This window comes from Ambystoma mexicanum, chromosome 7p (genome assembly GCF_040938575.1).
Source record: "Ambystoma mexicanum isolate Mex_15411 chromosome 7p, UKY_AmexF1_1, whole genome shotgun sequence".
Taxonomy (NCBI): domain Eukaryota; kingdom Metazoa; phylum Chordata; class Amphibia; order Caudata; family Ambystomatidae; genus Ambystoma; species Ambystoma mexicanum.
Genome location: NC_090939.1, coordinates 464,739,590 through 464,754,458, shown reverse-complemented (window position 1 = coordinate 464,754,458; position 14,869 = coordinate 464,739,590). Strand labels below are relative to the sequence as shown.

Sequence of the window (14,869 nt, the reverse complement as noted above, 5' to 3'; positions counted from 1 at the left end):
GAGAAGATAGAGAAGAAGCAGACGCCGGCAATCCTCGTCTCCATAGACGCGGAAAAAGCATTTGACCGGGTTGAATGGTCGTTTCTTTTTGCATATGGCAAAATTGGGGTTCGGCCCAAAATGTATACACATGGTTAAGGACAAATACTGAAATCTGAGCGCAAGAATATTAATAAATGGCTAACTATCTCCCCCCATTTACCTACAACGACGGACCAAGCAAGGGTGTCCCCTTTCACCTCTACTATATGAACTACACCTAGAACCTCTACTAGCGAGGGTTAGGCAAACAGAGGGAATAAAGGGTATTGAATTTGGGGGTATCCTGCATAAAATTATGGCGTATGCACAATCATAATCATGGTAACAAATCCCATTAACACTTTACAGAAACTTGCCAAACTTGGCAAAGTGGCAGGCCTAAAAATAAACAAAAAGTATGAAATCCTGAATTTATCCTCATTTCCCACAGAAATGTAGTCTTTAAAGTCACATGTACAATTAAGCTGGGCAGTGGAGTGGATTCAAATTGCTGGGGTGAATATTACTCCCGCAATCAAAGGGCTGTATGCAGCAAACTACCCCTCCTCATTAAAAGAAATCGAAACACAACTATTGAAATGGGGCCCTCTCACTATTTATTGGTCGAGTAGGATAAACTCTGTGAAAATGTTCAAGCTCCAGCAATATACGCTCCAGCAATATCTGCATTTATATGGAGAAAAACAAAACAAGGTTATCTTTTGATAAGTTCATAGTCCCAACTAAGTAGGGTGGGCTAGGCCTCCCTAACTTTTTGACATATCAGGCAGCTCGGATAAAGGTCATCAAGGATTGGTTGTGAGGGGTGCGGGGGAAAAGATGGCTACAGGGGGCTCTGTGGCTGCCAAAATAGGATTGACCTACCAACATACACGTGAGTGCAATGACTAGTAGAGTGGAGGCAGTCTGGGATACGGTGGTAAAAAAAAAATCCGACAAAATTCCAATCCCCCGTTTCAGGGTGAATCCCCCAAATCATTTACACAATGTAAACAGGAGATGGGATTGCGGGAGTCCAGGAGATTTCAATACTTTCAAGTGAGGCAGTGGATTCTTTCTCCGCTAGTAAAGGCAGCCGCAGTAAGGGAGTTAACATTGAGAAATTCGTTACATCTAACCTGGGAAATAAAGCTCTCATTTCAAATCTATAAATGCAGATGAGTGATATAAATGTAAAAGCGCCCATGAGATATAAGTATCAATGACAATTAACACTATTTATTATTATTGGTTAAGACATTCAACCTTTAATACAGTGCACATTCTGAAATTACTTATTTTGCAATCACATCTCAACAATAGTAAAAATCTCCATCTCACCATACAGCTAAAATAGACAAATGAAACAATTCAGTTCAGTCTTCATTTTATCAATCTATATTATTTGTTAATTATTTATCGGAATTTACCATAACACAAATCAGTGCACGAGTTCATCACAGATTATCTCCAACAACAAGGCCACTAGATAGCTAAGTAGGGATTTGCTGAAGGTTCCAAAGATTGTATAAACCCTACCACTGCCACTACTACAGAAGTACTTCTCCCTGCTAGACATATGTTCACCTGCTAGACATATGTTCAAAAGTTGTTCATTGTCAGTAATCTGATTTGATGGTAATAATCTATCAAAATATAGTTTACGGTTATACGACAAAGATTTACATTCAGTCAAGCAGTGTCTTAAAGTTTCACAAGAGCCTTTTTTCACAACAGAATCTACACATTACATTTTCTTTTGAGATCTGACCATACTTTGCTACGATCCGTCTTGTTAGTATTAAACTCCAATGAAATCGTAGCAATATAGCCCTCGTTACTCGATCCGGATAAATACTTAGAAAGGGTGCTATAGTTCCTTGATTTTTGTAGTCAGTGTATAAATGGCTCATGGAAGGATATGAGTGCAAGGCATCAATTGTTTTAATCCAATCATAGTTAAACAATGATAGTTTCACCCGCACAGAAGTGTGCACCAGACCTTGAATTGTGCATTCAATTTCTGCTAAGGTAACCATACATCTTTCCACAATCGAGATCAACCAAGTGCAATTATAATTCTGCAAGATTTAGTTTAGATCAACAAAAGGGGATCCCAAGGTGGGGCACAGGATCTTACGAAATAAAGAAAGAATTCTCCAGTCAGCTCTTGCTTTTAAGGATATAATTCCCAATTCATATCTTATAAGTACTACTAGCAAGGAATTTGGCAACCTCAATGTTCTTCTCCAGAATATTGCTTCTAAAGATGGAAGATAGTCGATTACCTCAAGTGGGTACGTTTCAACACTGGGGGAAGAGATATTGAACATTGAATGGGAAGCGTTATGGAAAGTAATACCTAAACTTACAAGGTCAATCCAGATTAGAGAGTTCTGGTACACATTGATGGTGCAGTGGCACTATACACCTGCTACATTTAAGAAAATGAAACCCTCCATTTCGGATAAATGCTGGAGGGAGTGTGGCCAAATGGGAGATTGGAAACATATGGTGGACTCGCCCGGGGCTGGTGCAGTATTGGGAGGAAGTAAATAAATGTATCCCTTTTAGGCTATTAGTGATCACATTTAAGTGCAGACTGGGGACCATGCCATCCTACCTTCAAGATCACATTAGGGATAAACCTAATTACAGAAGTCTGAGATCCAGTAATCAAAATGACCTCTTCTTGCCGAAATGTAAAACTAAGAAGGTCCAGTTAGGCGCCTTTTTTAGTGCTGCCCTGCTTATATGGAACTCCCTCCCCCCAACACAGAGATCACTCATCCTTTCCCTTGTTTAAGAGAGAGCTCAAGACCTTCCTGTTCCGGTAAATAGGTTTACTCCTCTTTTCGTGCTGGAACGCTGATTCTCCGCTTAGTCTAGTCCTTACTTGTCTATCTGTTTTGTATGTCTTGTCTGCTCCCTCACGCCCATGGGTTTATGGATGCGCATTACGAATAAAGTAAAGTAAAAGTTAAGTACATGGTAGAAATGTTTGCCTTGCAAGAACCACGCTCTATGCAATCATGTTTGTTGGTGCTGTTCGAGGACTAACTCTGTATTCTCTACGTTCTATGTATAAACAGCGGATAGGGAGGGTAAGGGAGGAGACAGGGAATTGAGGTGAGGGGGCTGGAGGAGGAGTTTGATGTGAAAATAAATGATAAAAATACAGTTTTTTTTTTTAAACACCAAAAAAACCCCACAACTTTTCCCCTGTGAAAAGCATTTTTCTGCAATCGTCCTCGAAATTTACTGACCTTCATTGGCAGAGTACTTCACCAAGAGAATACGACTAGAGACCAAGCCAATGTATGCTGTTGCCAGAATGATTGTGTGCACGGTCGCCTTCGAACACCATCCCGGAAGGGTGCAACACTTGCATCCCATTGTCCCGATCAAGACAAAAATACTCCTGTAGGAAAAATGTGATTGTGTGAGTTCTCATTTGCACAGCCCATTTAAAAAATGTATAACATGTATTGTATTGATTCAAGCACAGCACTATAAAATGATGATTGGATAGTACACCAAAGTCATGAACAAACAGCCAAAACAAATGGAGAATATCAGATTGTATTTTATGCATGTACAACTGTGTGTGTGGATTTTGGGGGGTCCAGACAAACACGCTATATATTATCTACATGCCAACAAGCCCCATTCGGGCGGTTCTAGTCCAGTCCTGGTTTTAACTTTGCATTATGGGACTTGCAGTCCTGGTTTTATAATGGTAAAACCAGGCCTACAAGTTCCAGAAAGCAAAGTTAAACTCAGGACTAGAATTTACTAAACGGAATGGGGCATGTATGTAGTTATGACATTTTGCACCCTTTGTCAGTACAGAAATAACGTCTCCTTTATGAAAAACCTGGTTAATGCCATTAAAAAAAAGTCACTACCTCACATGCTCACACCTCATTCTTCTTTCTCCAAACAAGCGACTACCCAATGCTGTAGTGCCAACAACATTACTGCTTTTTCTTTGCAAACTTTCAAAATCACATTCAACAGAACAGCCAGCAAGAGGCTAGTATGATGGGTGGCTGAGATGACCTGCAAATATAACGGCTCACTTGGAGAACTAGAATTATTCATCAAGCTTCATGGAATTGGGAAATGTTTAAAGCATCTTGGTGCCTTTACAATTTGATGAAATTCTGGTTAAATATGCTAGAATATAAATATGAACACACAGAAAAAGCGCAAAAGTATAATCAGGTTGTTCATCTCTCAGAAACATATAAATGTAGACAAGAGTGTGTCTTGAAAAAAATAAATGAAGCAACTTTTTATTACCTTCTGGGTTCCTCTCTACAAATCCTAACTTGGGATACAATGAATTATCATATAAATGCAGCTCTAGGTGTGTTGAAATGTATCTTCAGAATTAAATCTAAAATCAAACCTGTTTTAGGCACAAAAAACGATGGGAATGGAGAGTGGGAGCTAAGACTTTTGCCTGTTGAATAAAGTGCAAGACAAATGCGAGAAAATGGTAGCTACATAATTCATTCTCCAAGCATAAGTAATGGCAACGAGAAAGCAGTACAACCCAACATACCGCAAATAAGTTCCTACGTTCAAACTCACAGGAGTAGTTTGCCATTCGTAAAGTAATGTTTTCTAAATGGAGACGTCAATTTAGAAAAATAGAAAGACCCATTTATCGGTATCAGGTGGCGCCTTTGGCTGCACAACTATTGGCTTTCAAGGTTGCTATGTTCGATCTATGCATCTTCTCGAAGTAGTGGAGTCTTTTCAGTCATCACCTGTCATAGGTTTAATCATGCGTGTCAACATCACCACACCGTTGACTTTGTAATTAGTTTGCTTCAAAGGAAGGGTGACTGTCACCATTTACAGTCTGCAACTTTTTTGGGCTGTCCGCTCATTTGTTACTCTATGGCACTCTGTGTGGGTACCTCAACAACCAAAACACAGTTGTCTGCTGCTTCTCTGCATTAAAACGCGCTGTTCCTGAAACTTTCAATCAACAACTGTCACACAGTTATCCCTTGACTTGACATGTCAGTGATGGTGCTAGAATCGCAACTCTTAGTATGCAATTCATCTTGGGTTCTCTTAGCCATGACAGGGCTACTGCACTATGCTTTTGGTGTGTTAGACAACTCCCAATGTGTAACTCACCATCAGCGTCTGTTTGTAGCCTCCATTTCCATCGAACTGAATACTTACTTCTTCTTGTTTCTCTCAGCCCGATGGCATTAGTTTGTAATTTCTCTCTTAAAGCTCATTCAATGCACTCCCAGTCGGGGTCACCTGTGATGAGCGTGGGGTTTAGGTAACAGCTTTTCTTCTGCAACTTTGCTTGTGAGCTAGGGTTTGCCTCACTTGTATCTTCATCTGTGGGGCTGCTCACCGTCTGAAAAGCCTTACAGGTTTCAGCAGGATACCTCAGTCTCTGGAGGATACCTCAGGGGCAAAGTGCACGCCTTGGAAGCAAGACGACACGGAGCACCACAGGTTCGATCCCGGGTACACACTTAGAAACCTGTGGGTATTAAGCACGTTTTAAATAACCTATCATATCATGTGGGTGCCTCTCCGTGCTTCAATGGTATGCCAGTTCAGTTTGCTCGGTTTGATCTGCCATGTATTTCTGATGCCCTAATGTATGTTTTCCTCCTCACTGCGGCTCTCCACCTCAACTGCCGCACAGCTGTTCTCTGGATTCCTCTCTTCACCACTTCTTGGCACTATGACTCCACTTGTAAGGTCAGGTGATAATTGACATCCAAGATATATATATTCTTTTCTGGGACTTCGAAAATTCAATAGGGCTCCTACATCACAGTATTAGATATTGTGCCTTTTCTTGCGTGCAAACACGGTCTCATTGAGAAACTTTGAATTAAAACAAGAGTGGAATCTCACAAGATGGTGCCAAGAATCATGTAAATAACATACATACTCTGCTTACTTTAAATAAGGGCCTGCGAGCACTGCACTGTGGAAGGGAAAGCACAGCATCCTACAGCTTAAAAACTGGTTTGAAAAACAGGATGATGCTTAAAAAGTGTTAGCTAACAGATTATGTGATGTTGAAGCAGGACATTTTCTATTCAAATCTCTCATACATTCTTTATAATATATACAGACAAAAAGCATTGCCACAAAACGAACATATATCAGTATCATAAAGTGTATCAGTAAGTGCATCTACATTTTGTGAGTGAATGAAGGAGACCGCAATCAAATGTTGCAAGAGACACAGCACTAGTGAAAAACATCTAAGTGCTTTCATTCAGAGGTAACCGATGGCTGCGCTATTCGGACAGTGAGGAAATCGTTGCAGAGCCAATGACTACGTTCATTAAATGAAAAAGAGTATCTTGAGAAGCAGGTCACAAAAAAGTACCCATATTGGTAAATATTTGTACAGGTCCTGGGCGACTCCAATTTATGACAACTACTGTATATTCAGTAAGCAGGGTTTACAAACAGGTTCGACTTGATGCTATGAGGAACAGGAGAAATAGTTTTGAACAAAGAAGGACGTGAGCTGCATTTAGGGTAAACTGATAAATGAGCAGTCTCACATTCTGGTTTATGTTCCCTCTCATTTGTTCTCTCATTCTCTCGTTCTCGCTCTCTCGTTCACGCTCTCTCTTTCATCCCCTCTCTCTCCCTCTCCCTCCCTCTCTCGTCCCCCCACTCCACCCCATATGCCGGTAATGGCCGCCATTCTCTCTCATATTGCAAGAAAATATGATCGCCTAGATAGTGAGTTTAGGGTTAAATTTCTACAGCTTCTACAATTGGAGCCCTCAAAATGCTTCAGATTTCTTGAAACGTGTTCCTTTAGCAAGCCACAATGTACTTGTAGATTCCTTTATACCTCATCTAAAGATCATAATGGTGTCCAAGCTGTATAGCTGTATAGCTTGGACACCATTATGTAATCATTAGCACAACCTGCTGTGACGAATCACACAAATCTGTCACTTCTCCCCAAGGGGAAGCCTTTTCCGGTAAGGCTTGGGAGGTGAAGCTGCTCTTCAACACCCTCCCCTAGGGATAGAGGCAGGATTTCCGAAGAAACATAATGGTATAATTTCCTTTCATCGACAGTTGGAATTTTACGAATATTTTTTACCAAAAAAACGAATCGAAAATATAGGGGGACTGGGGGGGTTGGGAAAGTGTATATAAGGGGTGGTGGGGTCGGGAATAGTTAAACAAAAACAATAGGGGATGGGTGTTTGGGGGGAGAACTCTCCAAAAATACAAATAAATCAATTTCGATGAGTTTTTTTCAGTAAGATATTAATTTTTAAAAAAACATCAAAATTCTGACCGTCGATGAAATGACATAGAACCACCAATAATATATCTCCAAAAACATCTAGTGAAGAAAGGCATGAAGAACATACCAAAATACATTATTGTCATTAAGACACCGATTATTCCTTGGAAGGAAACACAATATTGTACTGAGATGAGGAAAAGGGTCTGGAGGATTACAGAGCATAGCATTGCGCCAGATAAGTCCCATGGCAACGTAATATAACAAGGAAGCAGAGACTGGGAGGAGACAGAGGAAGAACCAGTGAGTTCTGGACTTGCGCGCAGACGTATGCTGAAGGAAAGCTGCACATGCAACGTCCTATCCCAAAGAGAAACCCTAGTGAAACGTTAGATGCGCGGGAATCGGGACAGGGAAAGAAGCCGAGGTGGACGCGAGGAGTCCTCATCCCAAGCAAAGCAAAGTGGTGGTGTGACCGCAATTGAACAGAGGTGGACCAGTGGATCAGTGAACAACGCAGATACCACTTCCTTTAATTCAACACGGAACAAACCGTCAAACGAGAGACCGGGGAGATTGTATATGAAACCCGAGGAGTTACAAGAGGCCAACCTGACAACTGGAAGAGAAGGTCCCAAACAGTCGAGAATCCTGGTTACATTATCCCTGAATACGACAGGAAACAGGGAGAGCGGGAGACCCGGAAGAGGGACTGAAGATCATTACTGGAATGCTCATACTTGTCCCAGTGGAGATAAAGTATTGAATTTGAATGAAGTGAAAAGGAATCATTACTGGACCACACGATATAGCGTTAACATTGAATGATAATCCTTACTGGATGGTTTACACTCCAAGATGTCAAAGAGAAAACCTGAGATATTGCAGAATAGGAAACGCTGTGAAAGGGGAAAACCGGAGGACCAGATTGAAACAGAGAGTAAGGGCCAAGCCCAAAGTGAAACCAAAGACTGAAATAAAGATTAAGAACCCAAGGGAAAAGATCTACGTGTTAGATAAAGCTACCTTATGAAAGGAAATTGATAAATACAAATGTAATAAAGCAAGAAGAAACTAAGAAGGAATTAAAAAGTAACCAAGTGAAGGAGAAGGTTGAAAACCTGAAGAACCCAGCATTGGAACTATGCGACTTAATAAAAGTAGTTACCAAGAACTACTTGAGAATACGTTACTGAACTGAACTTGGTGAACAACCAGTTTACAGGAGAAGGGAGTAATTCTCCTGGCCTGTTACGATAGTGATAGTGTTAGAACATATTAGTTAGGACAGTGGACTGATTCCGATTTGGACGCTCACCGAAGACTAACAAGTAGTTCTGTTCGGTAGGAAAAATCCTTAGTGTAGGGAAAGATGGGCATTTATTCCTTAGTTTTTTTTGTTAGTTTTTTAAAAAAAATATTTTTATTTTATTTAGAAATCAAACAAACACACTACAACTGTTTCAAAACATAGAAAGCATCATAGTCCAGCACATTTTCATTCGAACTCCCAAACTCCGCCCCCCCCCCCTTTAAACTAGAGCCAGTTCTCGCATGTCATTTACGGGAGCATCATTGGGTAGCACAGTACTTAGGCAGTCATCATCCGGGTCCGATGTTCCGTTGTTACCCTGGTGAGGGTTTGCTATAGAGGCCACCAATTGCCGCCAGGCCAGCAAGGGCCCTACTTCCTCCTCGCCCCCCCTGGTGACCGCTTCGAACCAGACTACAGATTCAGCTTCCGCCCACCTCAAGAGGTCCGTCCACCATAGCTCCACCCTAGGTCTGTGGGCCGCCTTCCAGCCCATGGCAATCCTGCGCTTGGCCAAAACACAAGCCAGGTCCTTCATCTTGCTTATGTGTTTTGAATGCCGGGGTCTAGGGAAGAGCCCAAGCATGCATGACCAGGCCGATTCCACATCCAGCACCACCGCCCCACCCGCCAGTTTCGTCTTGACCTCGTCCCAAAATCTGTGCACTTCTGGGCAAGCCCAAAACATGTGTAGCAGTCCTGCATTCACCTCCCCACACCTGGGGCATTGCTGCGTAGCTGGTCCCCCAAACTTTGCAATCTTCCCGGGGGTTAAGTAAGCCCTGTGGGTAACGTACAATTGAAGCTGTTGGAATCTTGCGTTTCGGGACACCTTTTTGTGGTACCTCTGGGCCCGTTCCCATTGCCCGTCCGTCATGGGTCCTCCCACCTCCTCCTCCCAATCTTGTCTCAAATGAAGCAACTCCTTCCCTGCCCTTACTCGCAGGAGCTCGTATATCCTCGATATTTCGTGCCCACCCTCCGATACATCATAAATGGTTTCCAGGGAGGCATCAGGGTCTTCCGCTAGCACTGTCTCAGGCCATCTTTCTCTAGTCTTTTTCACAAGCCTAGTGTAGGTTATATATTGGCCACCATGTACCCCCGTCTCTTCCTGCAACCTCTGAAAGTCCACTGCCTCCCCTTCCTGCCATATGTCCCTGAGGGTGGCCAGGCCTACCTGTTCCCAGTATCTACGGACCGATTCAAGTAGTTGAGAGTCGCTCCCGCACAGTGCCGCCAAAGGGGCCTGCTGAGAGTACGGCTCCGAGTCCCCCCCAATCTTCCATGTCCTATGCCAGATCTCCCAGCCCAGCCTCAGTAGCCGCCCCTTGCCCACCAGTTTGTCTCTGCGCAACCACACCACTTCCATCAGAAAGTATGGGGCTGTGTCTCCATGCAGAAGCCTAGCTTCCGCCGAGTCTTCAGCTGAAAGCCACCTGTCCACGTACTGCAGCTGCCCCGCCAGGTAATAGAGTTCAAAATTAGGCAGGCCTATCCCCCCCCCCTGTCACATGGGTTCTGGAGCTTCCACATAGCAACCCTATTCCTAGAGCTGCCCCACACGAAACCCCTACACACGCTATGAAGTTTCACGAATAGGCTCCTAGGTATCAAAAACAGGACGTTCACAAAAAAGTGCAAGAGTCTAGGCAGGACCACCATCTTGTGCAAGGCCGCCCTCCCCATCATCGTCAGAGGCAATCTAGTCCAGAATACCATGCTGTTCTTGATCCCCTCCATCGCCTTTTCCGTATTATGCTTGCGTTCTGCGTCGACCTTGTGGTAAATATTATAGTCCCAAATGCCTAAATGTCACGGGCTGCCATGGTATTGGCAGGACCGGCAGCCTCTGTACCGGGACATTCCTATATCTGCCCAAAGGCAACAGACTAGACTTTCCAGGGTTCACCGATATGCCCGAGAGGATGGCGTACCGTTCTATCACCTCCAGCACATACTGCAGGTTTTCTTCTGGATAACGCAAATAAAGGAGCATATCATCCGCATATAATGATATCAATTGCTCTCCACTGACAGTGCTCATGGCCACCTCCCCATATTGTTGTCGCAGACCTATTGCCAGAGGCTCTAATGCCAGTATGTATAGCATGGGTGACCAGGGGCATCCCTGTCTGGCCCCCCTGCAAAGCTGCCAAGAATCTGAGACTGTGGACCCTGTTTTGACTCTCGCCATCCGGGTGCTATAAAACAACTGGACCCATCTGAGGTATCCAGGTCCCATTCCGTACCCCTTCAGGACCGCTTTCAGCCAGGGCCATCGTACCGAGTCGAAGGCCTTGACCGCGTCTAACGACACTATAGCCAACTCGCCCGTGTCCCCCTCAGTTTGGTCTATAACATGGTGTAGCCTCCTGTGGTTATCAGTGATGTTCCTGCCTGGAACATATCCCTTCTGATCTGCGTGTATCAGTTTCTTAATCACCTTCTTCAGTCTATTAGCCAGCACAGCCGTGAGTATTTTGCTGTCCTGGTTAAGCATGGACAACGGTTTGTAAGACCCGCACTCCACGGCCGGCTTGCCTGGTTTCAAGAGTGGGATGATTACAGCCTCGCGGAGGGACAATGGGAGTTCCCCCTGCTCATTGGCCTCGTTGAAAGTGGCAAGCAGTGGCTGAAGCAACTCTTGCTTGTATGTTTTGTAGAACTCGCTGGGCAGCCCATCCGAACCAGGCGCCTTGCAAGTGGGCAAGTTCCGAATCACTACCTCCAGCTCATCCGAGGTGACAGGTGCGTCTAACTCGGCACGTTCTATATCGTCCAAGGTGGGCAGCTCTATGTCCTCCAATGTGTCCAGTATGTCTTGACACATATCCTCCCCCGTGTCCTCATACAAGTGTCTGTAAAACTTAAGGAATTCCTCATTTACCTCTTTCTGGGTGTTGCATATGCAATCTCTCTCATCCTTAATCTCACTGATCACAGAGCAGGGGGTCTCACTCTTATACAGCCAGGCCAGCAGCCTGCCCGGCTTGTCGCCCCCTGCGTGTATCCTCTCCGTGTATTTCCTGTAATTGAGTCTGCATAGTCTATCCCAGAGTGCGCTGCAGGACAACTGTAGCTCCTTTACTTTGGTTCTGTTATCATGAGCGGTGCTCTCGCAACGCGCGAGATCCTCTGGCTCCCTTTCCACCTCCTGGAGTTCCCTTTCGACGCCCCCCTGTAGCCTCTTAGCTTGGGAAATGGCTACCCCGCGTACCACCACCTTAAACGCTTCCCACAGTGTACCCACAGAGTCTACGCTTCCCGTATTTATATCAAAGTATTCTTCGATGGCATCCCTCAGGCCCTCCCGAAACTCCTCGTCCTGCAGAGCCTCGGTCCTGAGTCTCCATGTAGGGATCCGCGGTCTTGGGGGCTGATGTCTCCAGTCTACCACCAAGGGCGAGTGGTCAGATAGTACTCGGGCCTTGAATTCCGCTCCTTCTATGTCTCTCACTATCTCGGCTGTTACAAACATGTAATCTAACCTTGTGTGCAAATCATGTGGCGCTGCGTAGTGTGAGTACTGCCTATCCGTGGGATGCAGCCTTCTCCACGCACCCTCTAGGCCTAGGTCTTTCAGTAAGGTACCCAGCGCTTTAGCCGCCGGTGCCGTTTTCCCTGCCCTGTCCTTGGACCTGCCCATTCTGGGATCCACGGTACAGTTAAAGTCTCCCCCCCCACACTACCGTACCCCCTGCCAGGGGGCCAATTCTACCGTAGAGGGTCGTAAAGTAAGCCGCTGTGTCGTTATTGGGGGCGTACAAATTTATGATGTGCACTTCTCTGTTTTCCAGGAGACCCGTTACCACCACCATTCTACCCTCCGGGTCTACCGTAGAATCAAGCATCCGAAACGGCACATGTATGCTGCCCCCACAACATTGCCCTTCCATTTCCTCCTGACCACCTCCAGCCTTTCCCTAGTGAGGTGGGTCTCTTGCAGCAGGGCTATGTCTACGCGCATCCTCTTTAAGTACAACATCACTTTGTTACGTTTCAGGTAGCTGTTAAGGCCCTGTACATTCCAGGTCACAATTCTGAGATTACCCGATGCCATTCGGTTGGACTATCTCCATCCCATCCCTTCCCATAATGCTCCCCATGTTAGTTCGTTCCCTGGCTCTCTCCCTTTTATTCACAAACAATACCCCCCCTCTCCCCTTCCCCAACTTCGCACCACTGCACACAACTCTCCCCCTCCCTCTTCCCCGCCAACCCCCAACAATAGCCCAGCTCCATCCCTGGATCTCAGGCCTACCCACGTCTGGACCCGTCTCGTGGACGAGGACCCCGCGGGGTGTCACCAATCTAACAGTGACCTGACTAAGTACTACTATTGGGTGCAGAGGGTGCTCCCCAGGAGCTCCCAATCGTCCATTTAGGAGAAGTGCATTCAACGGGACCCGCCGGCAGATACCATGACTTCCTCCCCACAAGCACAATATCTTACTATATTCCAGTCCCAATGTCGTTACTATGGCCTCACGGGCACCTCTGCAACATGCTACTTATCTCCAGCCGCTTCTGTCTGGGCATCCGATTCCTGAGGTCGACCTTGCATATCCAACCACTCCATCGCTTCGGTCGGCGTCTCAAAGAAGAGGGTTCTATTCTTATAAAACACCTTTAACCTGGCGGGGTAGAGCAACATGTAGCGGTGGCCTGCTTCTCTAAGCCTCCTTTTCACCGTTCCAAAGTTTTTTTTTAAATATATTTTTATTTTATCTCAACCAAACAACATTACAACGAAACATAAATAAAACACTTCAAACAACAAAACCAAACAAACAAAAAGTAAGGCACTGCAATCCCCATCCCACCCCCCTATGAGCCTGTAGAGTGTTCGCCATCAGTGTCCGTTCCGTGCGGTGGGGCCTCATCGCTCTCAAGTCCAGCCGAGGCCGATCCCGCATAAAACAGCTCAGCTAACAACAACTTCCATGCCATGAGAGAGCCTATTTCTTCCCCTTCGCCTGCCATACTGCCATCTTGCCACACTGTCGTTTCAGCATCCGCCCATTTTTGGAGATCCCGCCAATAGACCTCCACTCGCGGCTTGTGACATTTCTTCCACTCCATGGCTATCCTACGTTTGGCAAGCACATAGGCCAGATCTTTAAGTTTATCCACATGTCGAAGCTTACGCGCCCTGGGATACCCTCCCAGCAGACAAGCCCACGCCGAATCCACCTTAAGTGTGATACCCCTTCCTGCCAGCCTCTGCGCCACTTCACCCCAGTAAGTTGCAATCACTGGGCACGCCCAGAACATATGTATCATGTCCGCATTCTCTTCGTTACACTTGGGGCACGCCTGGCGCCCACTACCTAGGAATTTGGAAATTCTAAGGGGGGTCATATATGCCCTGTGCGTAATATAGAGCTGTATCTGCTTGAACCTGGTGTTCCTCGATACCTTTTTATGGTACCCCAGGGCGCGCTCCCACATCCCATCCGACATCGGGGCCCCCACCTCTGCATCCCACTCCAGTCTCAGGTGCCCTAAATCCTTCCCAACCTTTGTCATCAACATCTCGTACAACCTAGAGACCTCGTGTCCGCCCTCTGATGCGTCATACATCGTCTCCAGCGTGGCATCCGGTTCATCGGCCAAAGTAGTTTCGGGCCACGTGCTCCGGACCACCCTGTGATATGTTACATATTGACCCCTGTGTAGTCCCGACCCTACCTCCAGTTCATCGAACTCCATCAGGGTCCCCTCCTGCCAGATGTCGCCCATTGTAATCAATCCCACTGACTCCCAATACGTCCGGATAATAGTTCTCAGCTGCCCGTCCTCCTTTGCCAGGGCGATCAGAGGGAACTGCGACATACACGGCGCGGGCTCACCCATCATCCCACAGGCACGCCGCCATATGTTCCTGCCAAGGGCCAGCATCTTAGGACGCTCTCTCATCCATGAGCCAGTCACCCAAATCACCTCCCGCAGATAGAAGGGGGAACAGTCTTCCCCTAGCAGCCTATGTTCGGGGGTCTCTTCATCTGAAAGCCACCTGGCCACATATTGCAGTTGCGCCGCGATATAATAAGCCTCAAAGTTCGGCAGCTTCACGCCACCTTTCTCGTAAGAGTTCTGCAATTTCCATAATGCGACCCTGTTGCGCGTGCCGTGCCACAGGAAATTCCTACACACGCTATGCAACCTGGCGAAAAACTTCCTAGGTATCATATACGGGATGTTATTAAAGTAATGCAGGAGCCTGGGCAACACCACCATTTTAAGCATGGCTCCGC

At 45.8% G+C, this 14,869-nt stretch overlaps 1 protein-coding gene across 3 annotated transcripts in view; it reads right to left on the bottom strand.

Moving 5' to 3' along the window:
* SLC35A5 (solute carrier family 35 member A5) overlaps window positions 1-14,869 on the bottom strand; it is a 540,034-nt gene that overhangs the window by 442,334 nt on the left and 82,831 nt on the right. For all 3 annotated transcript variants that reach the window (XM_069636487.1, XM_069636486.1, XM_069636488.1), the window contains exon 2: window positions 3,288-3,442. In XM_069636487.1, the coding sequence (XP_069492588.1) occupies window positions 3,288-3,417 (130 nt within the window). In that variant the 5' untranslated portion in view covers window positions 3,418-3,442. The remainder of the gene's footprint in view (window positions 1-3,287; window positions 3,443-14,869) is intronic.